At 41.2% G+C, this 21650-nt stretch overlaps 1 protein-coding gene across 1 annotated transcript; it reads left to right on the top strand.

The window, feature by feature from the left end:
• Positions 1-2153: 2153 nt before the first annotated feature.
• TMEM74 (transmembrane protein 74) lies at positions 2154-3095 on the top strand. Its single transcript, XM_070942058.1, has one exon. It carries the CDS (start codon positions 2154-2156, stop codon positions 3093-3095), a length of 942 nt encoding a protein of 313 aa, XP_070798159.1.
• The last annotated feature ends 18555 nt before the right edge of the window (positions 3096-21650 follow it).

A 21650-nucleotide genomic window follows, 5' to 3' on the forward strand; every position in this document is an offset into this window, starting at 1 on the left:
TGGAGATTTTGCAGTATCCTTCCCCCGCCACGCCCACCAAGCCACACCCACAGAGCCGGTAGTAAAAAAACAATTGAATTTCACCACTGTCCAGATCAAGCAACTTCTCTAAAGATATCTCAAAGGTGCTTTTTTTTTCCTTCAAGAGGCGGACTACAACTGGACTTTCTGGTGTCCAGTTGCCTCTTGGGGGGGAGCACCTTTGGGACAACTATGACCACCTGGATGACTGAGAATCTCCATAGACTTTATTTATTTATTTATTTTAAAAAAATCACTATAAAAACATTTAAAAATTAAAAACATTAAAACCCATTCACACCATTCATGGCCGGATCTGGTCAGATCGCAAAGCGAGACTTCTCTAAAGACATGGGAAACTTGGTGCAGGAGGGAGGGGAAAAAGAGCAGGATACCGAAGCCCTCGCCCTTGAGAGCCGTTCTGGGGCTCAACCCAAAGCAACCTTCGTCAGAGTCCGCGCTTGAACCCCAAGACCCTGACCTCAGATTCTTGTTCGCCTTGCCTCCCTCAGCGGGGCGGGACTACATCTCCCAGAATGCCCCAACCAAGCGCTCCGCCCCGCCGGCTCATCCCAGTCCCCCGCTTCTCCACCCGCTTCTCGCCTCGAGGGAGGCAGGAGGACGGAGGCGCGTGGAGAAGGGACCGCGACAACAACAACAACAACAACAAGTGCCCGTTCGGGGCGGCCCGATGGAGCCAGCGGGGGACGGACAGCGGCGCTTTTTTTCTTTTTCTTTTTTCGTTTTGCTCCCGATGGAGTCAAACCTCTGGAAAAAAAAGGTCCGTGAAGAGGACAGGGAAGGGGGCTGAGCGGGCGCTGCCCGGTGATAAAAAGGGACGGGAGTTTTAGCTCTACTTTCCTAAGGGTCTTTTTTTCCCACCCCACCCCACCCCCTCGATCCGGACGTCTTCATGTCACCCGGTTAATGGGATTTTAGTCCATTTGCTAGGTGTTGACCTTAAAAAAAATGCACTAAAATAGCTAAATAGCTATTTTTGCTAAAAGAGCAAAAAAAAAGCGGACGGGATTGATATACCCCGCGCTCTAAAACGGGGTTGGGGGAGTCGGACACACCTCGGATGTGCGGGGTGGGGGGGAGAAACCTGCGAAGCTTTGCAAATCGCCCTCTGGATCGGCTTCCCACGCGTCGGGGGGAATGTGGACAAGGCTCTTGGATGGAGCGGCATAAATCGCAAGGCGATTCCCCTGCCCCCTTTCCCCTTTCTTCTCCCCCCTCCAACCCCCCCATCCCAACAGGCGCACACTTTCTGTTTCAGGCGAGCCTTGCTTCTTTCTCTGATTGCGCTTGGAGGAAAGCGGAGAGCTGCCCCATTTGAACCTTCATCTTCTAGAGATGATTTCATGGGCAGCTTTTGGGATCAGAGAGGCTGGGAGATGGGATTCCCCCTCTGACCCCCCCCCCCCCTCCTTCTCCTGGGATGCTCAGATTTCCCCTGGAGAACCACAGATCCTGGGTGACTTGAGCTGGGAGGGATTGGCTGGCTCCTTTCTGATTAGATTTTTTTTTTTTTACATTTGGGTCTGGGTGAATGTGAGATGCCAAGTTTGCCTTTGCCCTTTCGGTTGGCATTTTGCAGGGGGTTGATGGGCTTTGCCCTTGAGTGCTGGAAGGGATGAAGGATCCATGTTGGCTGAGCTTTCTTTCTTTTCTTTTTTTTCCCCAAAATTTGCAAAGAGTTATTTCTAAAAGCCGATTAGAGTTCCTAAATTGGTTTAAGATAAGCAGAGTTTAGCTTTCAGTGACCGGTTAAAGCCTTCGCATTGGCTGTTTCCCGTCCGCTTGCAGAGACACTGGGATAAAAATCAGGGTAATGACTCTATAATCTCTCTTGCAGTTCTGCTACATTTCCCTTTGTTTCACAACAGATCTACCGACGAAGCTGCTTCTCCTCTTCCTGTGACAACGGCAGGCTCAAAAAGGAGGCATCGCCAAGTCAATTTATTTAATTGAGTGGTGGTGGTGGCTGAATCGGAAACCAGCAAAATGGGAGCCAAAGGTCAGAAGTTGCGGGCGAAGACGCCTCACAACCACTGAAATGGCAACCGGCTTGCATTTGCCAAAACGGCAGAGATGTAAATGGTCAAGTGGACTTGTGCTCTGAAGCACCCATGGCATGTATGGAGATCTTGCAAGTCACCAGAGAGGGAGTTCCATCCGCCGAGTGCCACGGTGTAGGTTGGAGTTTGCATGCTACATCATCATGCCAGGGCCGGCCTGATGAAAGTGGGACGAAGAATAGATTCCTAGTTATGACTGCCGAATGCTGCGAGCAGCATTGTAAAGCTGCTGAGCAGGAAGCCAAGGAAGAACTTGCTCAGCCTTCTCTCGCCCTCCTTGCGGTATCATCGTTGTCCCCAGAAATTACGGCAGCTGGTCATCTCACCTGCTCCAACTTTTCAAAGGAAGAGAAGGAGACCGCCTCCAAAAATGCCTGTTGCTGTGAATCGGAGACGTCCTTCACCTGCGTGGATGAAAACACCAACCACCTCAATCACCCAGGGAGTCTTGCATATGGTAACTGTTGCCAAGACCAAGAGTTCCTTCCCCATCCTGACCCTGACACAGAGATGCCTTCAGAATGGCCCTACGATCCACCTTCCTTAATGTCCGAGGAAGAGGATGATGCTGGCTCCGAAACTGCTGGTGGAAAATCTATTGATTACAGCTTCATCAGTGCCATCTTGTTCTTGGTCACTGGGATTTTGTTGGTGATCGTTTCCTATGTGGTGCCCAGAGATGTAACTGTGGATCCCAGCACAGTGGCAGCACGGGAGATGGAGCGCCTAGAGAAGAAGAGTGCCCGGATTGGGGCTCACCTAGATCGGTGTGTAATTGCTGGGCTCTGTCTGTTGACCCTGGGAGGTGTTGTGTTGTCCAGTTTACTGATGATGCAAATGTGGAAAGGAGAACTCTACAGGAGGAACCGATTTGCAGCTTCCAAGGAGTCAGCCAAACTGTATGGATCTTTCAATTTCCGAGTGAAATCCTCTACAAGTGATAATATGGAGTTATCACTCGTGGAAGAGGAAGCTCTTGCTGTAACAAGTTAGCCTGGCCTTGATATAATGAAGCAGCAAAAATGGGTGTAGGGGATAATTTGCATTAAATGGAAGCAAAGGATCCTTAAAATAGCTAGCGCTACTGACAAAAGCGCCTTTGCCAACACATCAAAAGGAAATTTTGCATTATAAAGATGTATCATATTAAACAGGGAAAAAGAAAAGAGATCGCGTTCAAAGTAGGTTCTACAGGTAGTCATTGGCTTCCAACCATGCATTTAGTCACCCTTCAAAGTTACCAAAAAAATTGATTTATGACTAAATTTTTCATACAACTGTTGCCGTATTCCCACAGTCACATGATCAAAATTCAGGCACTTGGCAACTGGCATGTATTTATGACTGTTGCACTGTCCTGTTTTCTTGTGATCATCATTTGTAACCTTCCCAACCAGCTTTTAACAAGCAAAGTCAATACTTAACAACTCTGGCAAAAAAAAAAAAAAAGGTTGTAAAACAGGGTGCAACTCACTTAACAATTGCCTTGTTTGCCAACAGAAATATTGGGCTTACTTGTGGTCATAAGGCGAGGACTACCTGTACTGTCTGTAGCAGGGGTCTCCAACCTTGGCAACTTTAAGACTTATGGACTTTAATTCCCAGAATTCCTCAGCCAGCAAAGCTAGCTGATGAATTCTGGGAGTTTAAGTCCACAAGTCTTAAAGTTGCCAAGGTTGGAGACCCCTGGTCTAGAGAAAGTATATAGCTGTCTTGGTCTTCATAGAAACCAGCTATGGTGAATTTCCAAGCACGTGGACTTTGAAGGAAGCTTTACTCAGAATTTGTGATAGTCAGCAGGGTGGTACCACATTAAACTGTCTACATTATCAGACTGCAACAGCTATTTCATTTATTTAGTTACTTATTCATAAGATTGATATTCCAACTCTTATCCAGGACCCCAGCTTCCAATTGTACCCTACATCATCAGTTCCATGAGGCTTACATCAAATTCAGCTACAGAATTTTCCATGATTGAGAATGGACTTGAACCTTGGGTCTCCTAACCCTAGTCTAGCCCCTTAGTCATTACACCATGATGGCTACTCTTGTGGAACCATTTTGGGGCATTAGGGAAATAAAATGCTGCTCTTAAATCTCTATCTAGACCTACTATTTCAGTTTCCCACACAATGATGCTATGTTGAAGATATTGGAGGAAACGGAAGTGGCAATGTGAAGAGTTAGGCAAGATATTGTGAGTCTTGTTGGGTTGTTAGGATTCTAGCAATTACTCTTGGGTGCTGGATTCTGTCAGTGGCCCTGATGCGTTATATGGGCCCTCTGTTCACTTGCATACTGTCTTAAATATATGAAGAGGCCATCCCTGATTGACATCATATCATTGCAGAGCAAGCTGGATTGTGTAGAAAGTCAAGAGTGGATCTCAGTCAGTTGTTCCAATTCTATATTACCATATTTTTTGGAGCATAAGATGCACCGCAGTATAAGGCGCACCTTAGTTTTTGGGGAGGAAAATTAAAAAAAAGCTGATTGGTGGGTAGATCGGCCTCCCCCCAATCAGCTGTTCCCAGAAGTGAATTTTAGCAACAGGTTCCTTGGTTGTGAGCTCTGTGCCTTGCTTTTTCTTCTACCTATGAAACTTCTGAAACTCTTTCAGAAAAAACTTTTTTTCTACCCCTGAAAGCCTCCGAAACAGAGCTTCAGAAAAAAAGCCTTTTTTTTCTGAAGCTCTGTTTGGAGGCTTTTTTTCTGAAGCTTCTTTCAGAGGCTTTTATTCTGAAGGACTATCTCTTCTTTGATATTGGTATATACATTAACCTCCAATCTGTTGGTTATTGTGTCATTCTCCAGATTTGCTAGCATAATTTGGTTAGAATGTTTACTGATGCTTCTTTTGTTGCTTGCCATATTATTTTAGATAAAAGCCTTTCAGAGTCTTTTTTTTCCTGAAGCTCTGTTTGGAGGCTTTTTTTCTGAAGCTTCGTTTCTGAATCTTTTTTTCTGAAGCTTCTTTCAGAGGCTTCTTTCAGCCTCTGAAATCTCCGTTTGCGAGGCTGGGCGGGGCTACATTCAGAGTATAAGACGCACCCAGATTTTCACCCTCTTTTTTTTTGGGGGGGGGGAAGATGCAACTTATACTCCGAAAAATAGTAGGTGCCCAGATTTGACTTAGCATCTTGGGCAAATTCAATTGCTGGTTCTTTAATTGACTTTGATTGGGTTGTCAGCCAAGTCTAGGTAGACAAGATCAGAAAAGGCTACAGGAAGATTAGAACTACACTTTATTAAGAGAAGGTGCAATAATATGATTTTGTAAGCCTGACTGTACTATTCCCTCCCCTTCCTTCCTATATTCCTGTGGATCAGAGAAGTGTTTGCTTGAGGTACTTCCAATCATTATCTTACTTCCCAGGACTTAAAGAAAGTCTCTGCCCCCTGCCTAGATAGTAGTTCTCACATATTTCTATCAAGGTGGTTTCCCTTACTACATAGTGAATGTATCCAATTTATATTGTATGTTCTTTAAAATAAGCATGAAATGGAAAGCATGTTTTGTTTTGAACCTGGAGCAAACAAGATTGTTTCTTGGAAGTTCTGCCAGGTTTCTGGGTGGGATATTGTTTGGCAGAAAACCTGAAACAAATTAGAAGTTCCAAATTTCAGCTGAAACAAAATCCAGACAAAACCTATAGGGCAAGTAGAGCAAAGTTAGAGCGCTTTTCCCCTCCTCCAATTGCCTGTGCATTGATCCACCCACCAATCTCCTTGCTACCTTCCTTTTTCTACCTCTCCTTATGCTGAGCTTTAAGCCAAGGACATTGGTGGTGGCAATAAGGGGAGGTAAGGAAAAGAGGGCAGGCAGACTAATTGAATAGTTGATTTGAAGTCAAAGACAGCTGTGCAACTATCCATCCAGTCACCTTCCCATAATTCTGTCAGTGCCTTCTCTGTTGTGGCTGCTGCCATCCATTGCTTTGGCTCTATCCCACTCTAACACCCAAATAATTTCAGCCTAGAATACACATGTTTTGTTCTGCATACAGAGAAAACTAGCTGATTGATGCACATAGTAATTTATATACAGAATAAAGAGCCAGTGGTTAGAATGCAGTATTGCTGGCTAACTCTGCCCATAGCCAGGAGTTTGATCCTGACCGACTCAAGGTTGACTCAACCTTCCATCCTTCCGAGCTTGGTAAAATGTGGACTCAAATTGTTGGGGATAATATGCTGACTCTGTAAACTGCTTAGAGAGGGCTGTAAAGAACTTTGAAGTGGTTAATAGATATAGAATAACAAAGTGGAAGGGACCTTGGAGGTCTTCTAGTCCAACCTCCTGCTTAGGTAGGAAACCCTACACCATTTCAGACAAATGGTTATCCAATCTCTTCTTAAAAACTTCCAGTGTTGGAGCATTAAGTCTAAATAAGTCAGTGTTATTGCTATTACTATTTTGAATTGCTAGATTTAATAGCAAGACATCATGTGTCGAAGGACAGGCTATCTGTTCATATCTAAACCAGACTTGATATATGCTGGCATAATTCAAAATGAACAAGTCTGAACAACTATAATTTCTGTGGGTCCTGAGAAAGTTTTTGATATGTTTTATTGGAAGGTTTTTGAGATTAGCTTTGTATAATTTTGGATTTTGGAGTGATGTATTTTACTTAATTCTGAAATAATAGATGGTTATTTGTGGTGCCAGAGATAGGCTCACTAAAAAGGAGTAATGAATAATCTGGAGTTTTGAATGTGGGATATCTTATTCCCATATATGTTCCATCATTTGATATTGCAGTCATCGTGTGAAGTGCCAAGTTTATTGAATTAGTCCCAGTGGTGGGATGCCCCCAGTTCGCACTAGTTCTATAGAACTGGTAGTAAAACCGGCGGGAGGCTCCGCCCACCAACTCAACGTCATCAAAATGCTTCTGTGCATGTGCAGAAGAGCGCGCGCAAGCGCGAGCAAAGCACACGTGCGTGTGCGGCCCCGCTGCGAACCGGTAGTAAAGGTAAGTTGAACCCATCCCTGATTAGTCCCATGTCATTAAACCTGAGATGCTATCTTGACTTTTGCATTTTAGTAGACCATATGCTCATGATAGGGTAGCATTTCCTATTTTTCTTCTACGTCAGTACTTTTTAAACCTGGCTACAGTTCTGACTGGAGAATACTGACAGATGAAGTCCATCCATCTTAAAATTGCCAAGTTTGAAAAACATTTTCTGGGTTATGTCGGTATTCTTTTCCAAAAAAGTCCTATGATTCTCCATGTCTTAATAGGACAAGAGATTTGGAGGGTAATATTTGGGGAAAATATTATTAATTTTGTCGCTCAGAAAATGGTGCTTTCTACTTTCTGTAGATTTTTTTTTTGTCTCGGTAAATCCATAATTCTCTCTCGACCCCACTCACTTCTCTAAAACATGAATAGTTCTCATTCTAAACCAGGGGTCTCCAACCTTGGCAACTTTAAGACTTGTAGACAGCAAAGCAAAGCTGGCTGAGGAATTCTGGGAGTTGAAGTCCACAAGTCTTAAAGTTGCCAAGGTTGGAGACCCCTGTTCTAAACCACCTACATCACAATAGCATCCATGAAATAGTTTTGTAGTACTGCTTCAATTATTGCAAATATAGGAACTTGTTAGAATGAATTCTTTCCAGAAGGGTTGCTCATTTACAGCAGATTTGTACAAAAAGCTTTAGGAAGATGGAGATAATTACTTCAGACGTGGATGGAGATGCTTCAAATAACAATAGTCATATTTATCAGGACATTTCTCATAATCAAAATGGGATGGATACTAGTTTCTCATGGTGCTGTTCTCTTCTAAGTGAGATAAGCAATGTTATGCAAAGTACAGAAAAGAGTAAGAAATAACACAATAAGCCAATAGAATTAAGGTGCAAGATGAAAAAAGTATAACTAACCAAGTGAACAGAAGCTTCTACCCGGCCATTCAACACAGAGATTTTACATCTGATCACATATTAATCCGAACCTTTCTACCACCATTTGCCCATCTTAATATTTCCATGTTTACATCTTTAATAAACTTTCTACCAATTTTTCAGTTTTATCTATTTGAGATTTTCATCATTTTCTGCATCAATTGCTTCTGTTAAACCAATTACCTTAGACATGGATGTTAAATTTTCAGTTTTACACTCCTTGTAATTTGGATTTACAATCCAACCCATCATTCAGTGCAATTTTTTCTGGGTTCTCAGCCTATGTAGCATCTATTTTACAGAGCATATGCATAATTATATTCCTACCCAGCATATTTCTGTCATCACTTCAAGCATTCCTTATTCATTTGTCCATCGATGCTTTTAGTATCCAAGATGGTACCAAATATTTGCAGTGGCTTGAGACAATAAAAAGGGCCCTCAGTGGAAGGGATGTTATAGGCTACAAAACTGTTCTGACCCAGCTCCCCAAACACGACAAACCCTCTGAAGTTAACTCAAAGATTCCTTTATTAGGAGCGCCAGCAGGCCCGGCAACAAGTTTCTCTCTCACCGCGGACTAACAAGTCCATCTGGCTGGAAGATGAATAGTTGTCTGCCACATCTATTCATCTCCACCCCCTGCCTTTTATCCCCAGAGCTAGGGTGGGGCTTTGTTAGCAGCAGTGGCTCTTCCTTCCCAAGGATCGGCCCAAGGATTTCCACTGCTCTCCTCTGCCTTCTGTGCATCCGCGCATCAGGCACTGCACCCAGCTGTTCCTCCTCCTCCTCATCAGCCACCTCCAGACCTGGGGGCTGTTGACTCTCCATCTGAGGGCTGACGGACAGTCCAGGCTCCGCTTCTCTCCCTCTCTCTCCCTCTCTCTCTCTCTCTCTCTCTCTCTCTCTCTCTCTCTCTCCCTCTCTCTCTCTCTCTCTCTCTCCCTCTCTCTCTCTCTCTCTCTCTCTCTCTCTCTCTGCCTCTGATTCAGCTGCTGGAGGGGCTGGCGGCTGACAGGCCTCAACAAAAACCAAGAGTAAAAGGGCTCCAGAGTGCCAGCTAATGTAGATCAGGACCCAGGGCTCAGGGGGACGAAGGAAATCTCTTGAAGCTTTCTAAGTCCAGCTAGTTGACTTAGATCAGGCTATTTAACTGAACCGTGCAAATGTCATGCTATGAAAGTGTGCTGGTATTTAAAACAAAAGGCATAAGCGGGCTGCCCAGATGGTGGTATAATTAGTTTCATAATTCTAAAACACTTCAGACTGGACCATTTTCCAGGTACCCCTGTGAGTTGGCTGGACAGTGATTTGGCAGTCAATGGATATTTGCATATTTCCATAATTCCAAAATTAAGTGTACCAACTCCCTTTAATTTAATAGAGGATACAGACGGAAAAGTGGGCTTTGATCCCTCTGTAACCCTCTGGGGCCTTCTTCTTGATCCTGGCAACCTCTGAGCTTTTGGCTATGATTCCTTTCCCAAAGCAAAATGGATTCTTGACATGAGATGTCAGGATGATGCAAGTGGAAAAAAACAAGAGGGCTGAATTGGAATGTCTTCTGCTCTATTTATCACAACCACACTTTTATTTCTTTATTTCTGTTGGAGCAGTATAGTAACGCATCCTTCTCAAAGGATAGCAGTCCTGGTCTGCGAAAGGATAAGTGACTAGAGGGCTGTGAAGAGTTTGGATTTTATGTATCATTTTAAATCAGCGTTTCTCAACTTTGACAACTTTTAAGATATTCGGACTTCAACGCCCAGAATTCTCCAAATGGCATTAATATGTCCAGACATGTTAAAGTTGCCAAGGTTGAAAATGCTGCTTTAAAATATTCTTTACTCACTTTACCCACTTAAAAAGTGATTTAAAATACACAGTTTATATATTAGCAATAGCAACAGCACTTAGACTTATATACCGTTTTCATAATGTTTTATAGCCCTCTCTAAATGACTCTAAAATAGAGTCAGCATATTGCCCTCTACAATCATTTTACCGACCTTGGAAGGATGGAAGGCTGAGCCAACCTTGAGCCTGGTGAGATTCAAACTGCCAAATTGCAGGCAGCCAGCAGTCAGCAGAAGTAGCCTGCAGTACTGCATTCTAACCTCGGCTCTTAATTAATTAATTTCTCAAGCTATGAGGTAAGCAAAACCCTGTAAGGTTCGGTTTTTGTGCTGTACTGTTTCTACTTTCCAGAATCCGTCACCAGTAGACGGAGACTCAGCACTGTTGTAAGAGGGTGCCGTAGTGGTTAAAATACCAGAATGATTGTAAGCATATTGGCTTTTAATTCTCTGTTAAAGTGGGCTATGTTAGCCATGCTTTCTTGCAGGCTTGTTTTAAGGATCTGGAAATCCTGGGTTTTTCCAAAAGGTGCACTCCACACAACCAAATCAAGTAATATACTCTTCACACAACAAAGTAGACCACAGTTTGGTTCACTGTGTTGGTCAAACTCAGTAAAGATAATTATGTCTCTTCTGCAATTGAAGCTTTTTCATCAGGATAAATCCAAGTTGCGTTACACAAATCTATTGATAACAACAATTTATTGTGTTACTAAATTGTTACTCTGCATTCATAAATGTCTCTGGCCACATGTTCCCCAATGCTATTGCCTGGTTTTATAACAGTGAATTTTATTTCAGTCCGTTCATTCTGAAAGAGAATTGTATTTTAGTTTTTCCTTTTTTTCCAAAATTAATTGCAGGCTATGTGATACAGCATGATACAGGGTTGCACAGTCTGGGAGAAGGAAGTTGTAGATAATGTTAGTGCTATCTGGATAGAAGTAAAATTTTAAAGTTTTCTTTCCTGCTATTTAGGGATATGGTAGCCTTAAATACTGCTGCACACATAGCCATATACCACATTCTTAAACATATTGTTGCTCTTTGATGTGCTTAGTTTAAAACAGAAAGAACAAGGAAATATATATTTATGGGACCGTGGGATTACCTGTATAATGTCAGAACATACCCAGAAGTTCACATAAACTGGATAAATAAAGAGAGGTAGCAGAGTCTTATGTGTTTAGGTCAGGGGTCTACAACCTTAAACACTCAAAGAGCTATTTGAACCCATTTCCCACAGAAAAGAAAACACCAGGAGCCACAAAACCTTTCCCGTGCCTGACTATTTCTTGAGCGGCCACAAAACTAGCATATGTAGTTGAATTAAATGTTCTGCTTTCTTCTGAAACTTTTCTTTTCTTGGATTTATCCATGGTTGGCCTACCAGGGGTTGAAAAGCTCAATAAATCTTGTGCAGGCGGGTGTTGCACATTGGTGGTTGTGACGCATATTTTGAGTGACAGGGAGCCGCAGCAGAGGGGTGAAAGAGCCACATGCGGCTCCAGAGCCACAGGTTGCTGATCCCTGGTTTAGGTGAATAAGAATTGTGAGCAAATCCAGCTTACATACCTGTTGATCAAGTTGGCCATGACAAAACTAGCTTTGAAAGATGTTTGTTCAATCAAATCATGGTGATTATTAGTGCTTCTTTAATGAGGTCTTCATGTGGGTCAGAAGAAATGGAGAAGAAAACATCTAGTGCTGCTTTTTGTTATGGCCATATAAAAATATGTTCTGATGCAGTCAACTCTTCCCAAGCAACCCAATAAAAGATGGTCGTGTATTATGGCTGTAAAGCCATCATTGAGTTTCTTGGACAAGATAAATCCCAGGGTTACGTAAAATCGAACTGCCTTGTTTCCTTGCCACAAATGCCTGAAGAAACAGAAGTGTCAGAAATGTCATAATTTTTAAACGGCAACATAATTTTTTAAACGGCAACATTCAAGAACAATATCTTACTGACTCACTAAGATTACTATACCGGCTGTGTCTGTACATTTCATGGCAAATGACTAAACAGGAGTTTGTTCCTGGAATTTCTAATGGGTCTGCTCTGAAGATAGTTAGCTAGGCTACAAAGATAGAATATTTCTTAAGAGGTCAGAATTAAATTTATTGATCTATTTTAAAACATCTTTATGCCCTTTCCTCTTAAAAGAGGGTTAATATACTATAAAACATATAAAATGACACTCAGATTATTTGGCAGTCATAGCCTGGCTTCAAAATGTATTCTATTTTAAAGCTTGAGGAAATTCAAGCTTTTGGGTAAGGTTTATATATTTGGGGCAATTTTTATATATTTCAGTGTTTCTATTCCATGGATTCTTGGTGGCTTACAATCACCGTACATAATGCATGTGTAAAAATACAATAAAACCAACATCTTGTTGGCCAACTCATTAGCCAGCGACAAAACTATCAAGCTTATCTAGAACTCTGTTTTTCAAAGAGTCTTCTACATTACCAAGTTCAAGATTCATGTTTTATCTAGAAGCTGTTCATGAATTCTGAATGTCTTTAACTATCCTGTGAGTTACAACCCAGCAGCCAGATATTCAGTGGTTGACACCAGTGGTGGGTTTCAACTGGGTTACTACCAGTTCTGTGGGTATGGCTTGGTGGGCGTGGCATAGCTTGGTGGGCGTGGCAGGGGAGGGATACTGTAAAATCTTCATTCCTCCCCAATCCAGGGGAAGGTTACTGCAAAATCCCCATTTCCTCCCAATCAGCTGGGATTTGGGAGGCAGAGAATAGATGGGGGCGGGACCAGTCAGAATTTTTACTACCGGTTCTCCAAACTACTCAAAATTTCCACTACAGGTTCTCCAGAACTGGTCAGAACCTACTGAAACCCACCTCTGGTTGACACATGTTTGGAAAGCCCAATAAGATTTTCCATAAACAGCACAATCCAAAAGGAAGAAGAAGTGGATTAAGGGAAGGATTTGAGATTTCATGGGGGGGGGGTCGTAATCATCTGAAAAAAGTTGCATAAGAGAAGAAAATAGTACACAGATATTTAGAGAAAGAACTTCTTGAACACAAAACAGTTGCTGAGCATGTTATTGGGCTACATTGCACACTGTGTGAGCAGTGAAATTTTTTGATATCAAGCTATCTGGGTAATCAAAGTTTTTATTAACTTTGAAATGTGTTTGAGATACTCCCAAAGACTCTTTTTTCAAAAGGCAAGTACACTTTCTTTGTTTTTGCTTGAAGATGTTTTGCTTCTCATCCCAGAAGCTTCTTCAGTTCTGAATGAATGGTGGAGAATGGAAGGATTTATATTCCTTGCAGTCATCTGGTTGTTAGCACTCTTTCTGAGAGTCAATGAAAAATATTCTCAGAAAAATAATTGACTCTCAGAAAGATACTGCATAATTTACTGTAATTTTACGGACATTGTGGATGCTCTCTATTATGAAGATACTGGATAATTTACTCTAAATTTGTGGACATTTGTATGCTCTCTATTTCTAATCTCCAGGGTAAATTTATCCATACTACTCTGTTCTCTCAACTCTGCCTCAGGGTAAGATAATAACTTTCAACCCTATTTATTATAGTGACCACTAATAATTTCCTAAGCATTTTTCATCTTTCTCTTTTGGGAAGTGTCTGTGGTAACCCATGCAATTTTGTTTAGTAAAGTCTATGTTTTGTTTTAAAAGCAAAAACATGTTTTATTGTTAACTCTTTTGTGATGCCTTATAAAAGGATGAATCGTGATCTGTGGAAGTGTAAAATAAACATTTTAAAAATTAGCTTGTTGTCAGCACATCTTCTTTTTTAACTTATAGTAGAACAACATAATTTAAATTATACACACTATTTTTCACTTGTGTGGTAACTTTGAATTATTTATATGCTGGGAATTGAAATCAGTTGGAAAAAGCAGGTACATAAGCTTCTGTTTTACAAACCTTATCTTTTTTTTAATTTTTGTGTGATCATATGATTGGAATTATAAGAACACAGGGGGAAAAATTCACTCTTACCTCCGAATCTAGCTAAACAAAGTCACAAGTATGCTCACATACTGGACCTAAAACAAATTAACCAGAGTGTGGCTTAATATGATGACCTGGTTAAACCATGCTAAGACTATCTCTGTGTTTCCACAAGATGCGAAAATCCAAACTATCAACTCCATTTTTGCATAGTCTACTGTGCTATGTGCACATAGCTTTTTATTTGATATATTTGCCATTACAAGTTACAAGTACTGTATTTTTTGGAGTATAAGACGCACCGGAGTAGCTTAGTTTTGGGGGAGGAAAATTGGAGGAAAAAAAATCTGCCTATTGGGTATTCATCTGGCTAGCATCCTTAGTCTGGTCAGCTTTAGCACATTAGTTTCCTGGTTTTTTATCCCCTGCTTGGGGATAAAAAAAACAGCTTCTAAGGCACAGCTGAGATGAAGCAGCAATGAGAAAAGCAGGTAAAGCACGCGGGGGAGGGGAATCGCTTCACTCGGCTAGCGCCTAGTTAGGGCTGAAAAAAAACTTCTAAAGAACAGCTGAGAGTCAGTGCAAAGGATGGAGATGTTTCACTCACTAGCGCCTCGTTAAAGCACAGCGGCCGAGAGTCGAGGGAACAGGCAAAGCTGGGAAGATCGCTTGCTAGTGCCTCGTTAGCGCCTCATTAGGCTGAAAAAAAGCTTCGAAAAAGCTACATTTGGAGTACAAGACGGATCCAAATTTTCAGCCTCTTTTAGGGAGGAAAAAGGTACATCTTATACTCTGAAAAATACGGTATATAGAATCCATTTGCAGCCTGGAATTAATAGAACAATTATGCTTTATTTTAATTTGCTGCTCTCGTTCTGTTTTCAAGATTTGGTGGTATGATTGTTGTTGTTTTTCCTCTTGCTTTATGGAAAAAATGACATTATTGTAAGCTGCCCCAACGAGAAGTGGGATCTCAATTTTTATAGCGAACATCTGGTAAGATTCAGTTCCATGTTCTTCAAAATATCTTGTCTCCCAAACCTCAGCCAAAACAAAAAAAACGTCTTTTCTCAGTGCATGTTTAAGAGCGCCAGGAGAAACTGAGTCAGAGTTGGTGTCTTAAGACAGATTTGTTCAGAAACATTTAAATCTTTTGTTGTTGTTGTTGTTCCTGTTCTGATAGATATAAGTAGAAAGAGACAAACTCAAGAATTTGTGAATAAAGCAGTTCTAGCAGCAGGACAACTTCACAAAGAAGAGTGGAATGGTAGTACATTTATGACATTTGCTGAACGTCACTTTGGGGCAGTGGTGGTATTCAGCTGGTTCTATCTGGTTCAGGCAAACTGGTAGCAGTGGTTGCGGGAGGCTCTGCCCACCCACCCAGGTGTAATCACGTCCCATTTTTGACACTGTGCATGTGTGGAAGGCCCTGTGCGCATGCGCGCTCACATTTGCAAACCAGTAGCGAAGGTAAGTGAATTTTTCAGCGGAAAAAAGCAATTCTCCCCCCCCCCAAAAGTGGGTGGAAATGTCTGTACAACTTATACAGCGAATGTTGCTGAAGCCCCGCCCACTCACCTGCCCCCACCCTTTGGCCATTTTCAGCCTCCGCATGTCACGTTTTTGGCTACCGCACGCTCCATTTTAGACCCATTCCAGGCTGCGGGAATTGCCACACACATTGCTGCTGACCGCCTCCACCACGCATCGTGTTTTCAGCCTCCGCGCATTGCATTTTCAGCCGGTTCCAAGCAGCAGCAATCCCCACCACCTGGAACAGGCCGAAAATGTGATGTGCAGATGCCAAAAATGGGGTGTACCGAGGCCAAAAACACGATGCACAGAGGCGGCAATGGGCTATAGCGATCCCTGCAGCCTGGAACACCTGATTGGCAGTATTCCGGGAGGCCGATCCAACCGCCAATCAACTGCTCATGCTGAATCAGGCTATGATAACGTGCTGAAGCTGACCAGGCTGTTGCTGTTTGCTGCAAGGACGCTAGCCAGATGAATACCGATGGATGCTGGTAAGCAGAGGCAGATTTTTTTTTCTTGTTTTCCTCCCCAGAAACTAATGTGCGTCTTATACTCCAGAGCATCCTATACTCCAAAAAATACGGTAAGTGAATCACTGCAGTTAAGTTAGTAATGCAATTATTAAGTGAATCTGGGTTTTCTATTGACTTTGTTCACAAAGTCGCATGACCCCAGGACCTTGCAGTGGTCATAAATATGAACTAGTTGCCAAGTGTCTGAATTTTGATCAAGTGACCATGGGGATGGTGCCGCAGTTGTGTGAAAGTCATAAGTCACTTTTTTCAGCACCATTGTAACTTTGAATGGTGACAAAACAAATGGTTTTAAGTCAAGGGCTACCTATACTACTTGGAGTTTTCAAAGGGCATCAATGTCCTGCAGAAGATCTCATAGTCTCTTAGGAATCTGGGGATGAACAGCCACCTAGGAGAGAAGAAAATCATCCCGAATCATGTGCAAATCCACCCATTAGTTTTTTCCACTGTTCAAGATGTGAAATGGTTATTTTAGCCTCTGACTGAAGGGAGGGAGGGGGGAGGGAGGGAAGGAGGAAGGAAGGAAGGAAGGAAATGTCAGCATCACCCTGTCTTGAGATATTGTTATCAGCACAACTCCTTTAGTCAGGAGAAATTAAGAACAGGACAAGGAGAAAAAAAAGATCAATCAAATAAAAACAATCAAATTTCATTCAGTTCAAGCTTTACTCCTGATAACTTGATGAGCAAACATATGGTTTTCCTTGACAACAGTATGGAACTGGGATTTCTTTCTTTCTTTCTTTCTTTCTTTCTTTCTTTCTTTCTTTCTTTCTTTCTTTCTTTCTTTCTTTCTTTCTTTCTTTCTTTCTTTCTTTTTGCTTTAATTTATATGCCGCCCTTCTCCAGAGACTCAGGGCGGCTTACAATGCGTTAAGCAATAGCCTTCATACTTTTGTATATTTATACAAAGTCAGCTTATTGCCCCCACAATCTGGGTCCTCATTTCACCTACCTTTGAAAGGATGGAAGACTGAGTCAACCTTGAGCCTGGTGAGATTTGAACTTGCAGCAATTGCAAGCAGCAATTGTTAATAACAGTGCTTTAGTCCACTGTACTACAGGCTCATTTTCATCTTCCTGGGCCAGTGTTTTTCTAAGTTTGCAACTTTTAAGATGCATGGATTTCATGCAACTCCCAGAAGTCCTCAACCAAGTAATGGGGAATGTGGACTGGGGAATTCTGGGAACTGAAATCCACACATCTTACATTTGTTAAGGATGAGAAATATCATCCTGGGCTTTAGTCCTTTTATTTATTTGTAATGTTCCATCCAATCACTAACAAATCCAACCTTCCTTACTTTGTTGTGATTAATCATGGTCAGTTAAGTGGTATTACCTACATGGGCCTCAATGAGACACTTAAATGAAAAAAAAAAATAGCCTAAACTCCAGCATGGATAGATTTTCCTGTGATTAACTTCTGTTTTTTGCTTAGGCATGGGCATGCATTCCAAGTTTGCATCTTACTGCCTTTTACAAGGAAAGGCAGAACATTGTTTTCTCAGTTTGTTTTCCACTAAAGACAATAAGAAGTCAATCGTCAGGTAAGAATCGGTATTGCACTGTATAAATAGCTGCCGTGAATAATTTATCAGGTATCAGAAGTAGACATTTTGTGCTGAATTGAATGGAATTCAGTCCATTTGCTTTCAACTGGGACAGCCACTTAAATGCTGGAGCCTTGTGCATCTCAACCAAGAATGAAGAAAATAAAGATTCAGCATCCTACAGTTACTTGATAGGTTTTTCAACTATCTGATTTCTTTCAGAGTCCCAATGAAATGGGAACATCATTTCTTCTTTCTAATCTAAAGGCATCCTTTTTGAGTAGAGCACAATTCTGGCTTGTGTATGAAGTATTGTAAAAGGGATTAGAGATTTGGTTATGGGTTCTCCCTTCCCTAATATTTTTGTTTAATTTAATCATATTTATTCTTTCTCTAAAGAATTCTAAGAGATTGGAATTAGCTCAAGCATCCTCCGGGGCAAGTTATTCTGAAGGCAAAAATCTGCTTTTTTATTGGAAATAAATTTTTATCACACTTTTTATAATAACGATAATCAGAGTGGGTTGCTCCTGCTAGTGTGAGTTACAAGGTGTACGTTGCTGCAACGTTTGAATCTAAATCAGCAACATCTTTCCACTGAAGCAGATTTTTCAGACAGAACAAAAACACTGAAATACTTGAAAATTCTTAGTTCCCTCCTTCCTGCCTTGGCAATTTACAGTCTGCACAGACGTACATTTTGTAAAGAATGCTAAACACATCATTACAAGGTTGGAAGAAGAAGTTACATAAAGGATAAGAGGCGTTTTAGGACCTATTGATGGTTAGTTTTAATTAAGTTAACAATTCAAAAAGAGGGAAATGTTCTCATTTAACAGAAGAACAGAGTCTAAAGGGACCTTGGAGGTCTTCTAGTCCCTCCCCAACTCCCTGCTCAAGCAGGAAAGACTATACCATTTCAGACAAATGATTGTCCAATCTCTTCTTTAAAATATCCAGTATTGGAACATCCACTACTTCTGAGGCAAGTTGTTCCATTGATTAATTGTTCTAACTGGCAAGAAATTTCTCCTTAGTTCTAAGTTGGTTCTCTTCTTAATTAGTTTCCATTCATTGCTTCTTCTCCTGCCTTTGGATGATTTGGAGAATAAGTTGACCCCCTCTTCTTTGTAGCAGCCCCGTAGATATCGGAACACTGCTATCATGTCACCCCTAGTGCTTCTTTTCATTAAAGTGGACATACCCAGTTCTTGCAACTGTTCTTGGGAGGTGAACCAATCCCATTCAGGTGAGATTTCTATGTAGATTCTCAGTCATCCAGATCATGGTTGTCCCCAAGGTGCATTTTCAAGAGGCAACTGGGCTTTTTGGTTTTTCTTTGAAGATGTTTCATTTCTCATCCAAGAAGCTTCTTCAGCTCTGAACAGAGCTGAGGAAGCTTCTTGGATGAGAAGCGAAAGGTCTTCAATGAAAAACCAGAAAGTTGCCTCTTGAAAAAGCACCTTGGGGATTCAGATGAGACGGTGCTTCAGATAGGCTGGACCCATGCTATGGATCTTTTTTGCTCAACTTAAGGTTGCAAACCAGGGGTGAAATCCAGCAGGTTCTGACAGGTTCTGGAGAACCGGTAGTGGAAATTTTGAGCAGTTCGGAGAACCGGTAGCGGAAATTTTGAGTAGTTTCGAGAACTGGCAAATATCACTCTGATTGGCCCCAGAGTAGGGTGGGAATGGAGATCTTGCAATATCCTTCCCCTGGAGTGGGGTGGGAATGGAGATTTTGTAGTATCCTTCTCCTGCCACACCCACCAAATCATGCCCACCAAGCCACACCACACCCATCAAGCCATGCCTACAGAACCGGTAGTAAAAAAATGTGGATTTCACCACTGTTGCAAATATACCTAATACTCCTTCCTCTTCCTATTTTCCCAACAACAACAATTCTGTGAGGTGGAGAAAGAGGGATTGGGCCAAAGACTACTCTATGGCTGCAATTCACAGTCTCCTGGTTTCTAGCACTTTTGCTTCTCTACCACACTTGCTCTCATATGCAGTGTTTTGACACTCAGGACATTGACGTACTCAGGAACATTTGATACATCTGACATAATTTTTCAACCAAGATCATTCTTCCTTGTCAAATTATAATATTAGCTTGTTGCCTAATTAAGAATTTTGAAGAATTCAAAAGCTTGTTTGTTAGTTTAGGCCATTTTTCTCAACCTTGCCAGCTTTCAGATGTGTGGATTTCCACTCCCAGAATTCCCCAAGCGATCATGCTGACTGAAGAATTCTGGGAGTTGAAGTCTACTCATCTTAAAGCTGCCAAGGTGGAGAAACACTGCTTTAGGCCATTTCAGTTGATAAAGCTGAATTTTAAATTTTTGTCCCTTTTTATGTACCAAGGCAGCAGTGCTTTTAAAAATATAATTTGGCACTTCACATCAGAATATATTTAGCAGTTAATTTATGGTATACTTTTGTCTGTCTCTCTTTTTATCTTTCTGCTTATTATGGATGTTTTTGTTTTCCTGATTTTTCTTCCTTTGGCTTGTAATAAATACATTACAAGATTATAATAATGAAGTACTGAAAACAAACACAAGAAACATTTGCTTTATTTCTATTCCTATCAATTAAAAAAGAAAAAAATAATTATCAATTAATTAATTTTAAAAAGAGAGTCTGGTCTGTGATACATGATACCATACTTGCTAATAGGTTGAAAAAGATTTTATTCATCTACCACCACCTTTACAACTTTGTATCTTTCAATCCCTAAAGATATAAATCCAACAAAATGGATGGGACAAGGATGTTTATTTGACTCTGTGGTAGCATCTTTGTCTAATCGAAACCAAGTAATGCATTCAAACAATGTGAGATCTAATTCATGACACTAAAGAGCATATTAAAAAGCAGAGACATCACCTTGCCAACAAAGGTCTGTATAGTTAAAACTATGGTTTTCCCAGTAACAAAGTATGGCTGTGAGAGTTGGACCATAAGGAAGCCTGAGCACTGAAAAATCGATGCTTTTGAATTGTGGTGCTGTTTGGAATTGATTATTTATGTAATGACTGTAATTGATTATTTTCACTATTTGTTGTAAGTTGAGAATTCCAGTAATGGGAAGCAGAACAGAAATATTAAAATAAATAAATTGTGGGGGATGATTAAAGATAATGGGCTAGAGAGGGAATTACCCTGATCGGTTTGCCTTCTGATAGATAGAATTATTTTTTTCAAAATTATATGTGTGCTACTGGTATAATCACCTAGTGGTGAAAGCTCAATGTTTTGAAAATCTTCGTTGTCTCAGCAAGATTATCTATATTTACCTTGGACCAAATAATACCTGCCAAGACAGAAATTAGGAAAACATATACAAGACACTACTGTGCCCTTCTTTCTCAGTAGTAATGTATGCTTGTGAGAGTTGGACCATAAGGAAGGCTGAGTGCTGAAGAATTGATGCTTTCAAATTGTGGTGTTGGCAAAGACTCTTGAGAGTCCCTTGGACTGCGAGGAGATCAAATCAATCAATTCTGAAGGAAATAAACTCTGACTGTTCTCTGAAAGGACAGAAATTGAAGCAGAAGCTCAAATAGTTTGGCCACCAAATGAGAAGAGAGGACTTATTGGAAAAGACCCTGATGTTGGGAAATATTGAAGGCAAAAGGAGAAGGGGATAGCAGAGGTTGAGATGGTGTGATAGTGTCATTGACACAACCAACATGAATTTGGGCAAACTCCAGGAAACAGTGGAGGACAAGGGGGATAGTGGCTGATGTGCTATGGTCCACGAGGTTGTAAAGAGTCAAACATGACTTAGGGACAGAACAACAATTCATGACAAAAAGTGGAGGGGGAGAGAATGTTTCACAAAGGAATATAGAGGTCAATTTTCTTAATAAATCTCTGCTGTGAGCAGAACTTGAAGATTTATTATGTAGCTCCATGATCATACAATTATGCAATACAATAACAGAATTAGAAGGGACCTTGGAGGTCTTCTAGTTCAACCCCCTGCTTAGACAGAAAACCCTACACCACTTTAGACAAATAGTTATCCAACCCTTCTTAAAAACTTCCAGTTTTGGAGCATTCACAACTTCTGGAGGCAAGTTGTTCCGCTGATTAATTGTTCTAACTGTCAGGAAATTTCTCCTTAGTTCTAGGTTGCTCCTCTCCTTGATTAGTTTCCACCCAT

Source organism: Pituophis catenifer, unplaced genomic scaffold (assembly GCF_029215685.1).
Source record: "Pituophis catenifer annectens isolate HBS135680 unplaced genomic scaffold, rPitCat1.0.hap2 SCAF_3, whole genome shotgun sequence".
In the NCBI taxonomy this organism is placed as follows: domain Eukaryota; kingdom Metazoa; phylum Chordata; class Lepidosauria; order Squamata; family Colubridae; genus Pituophis; species Pituophis catenifer.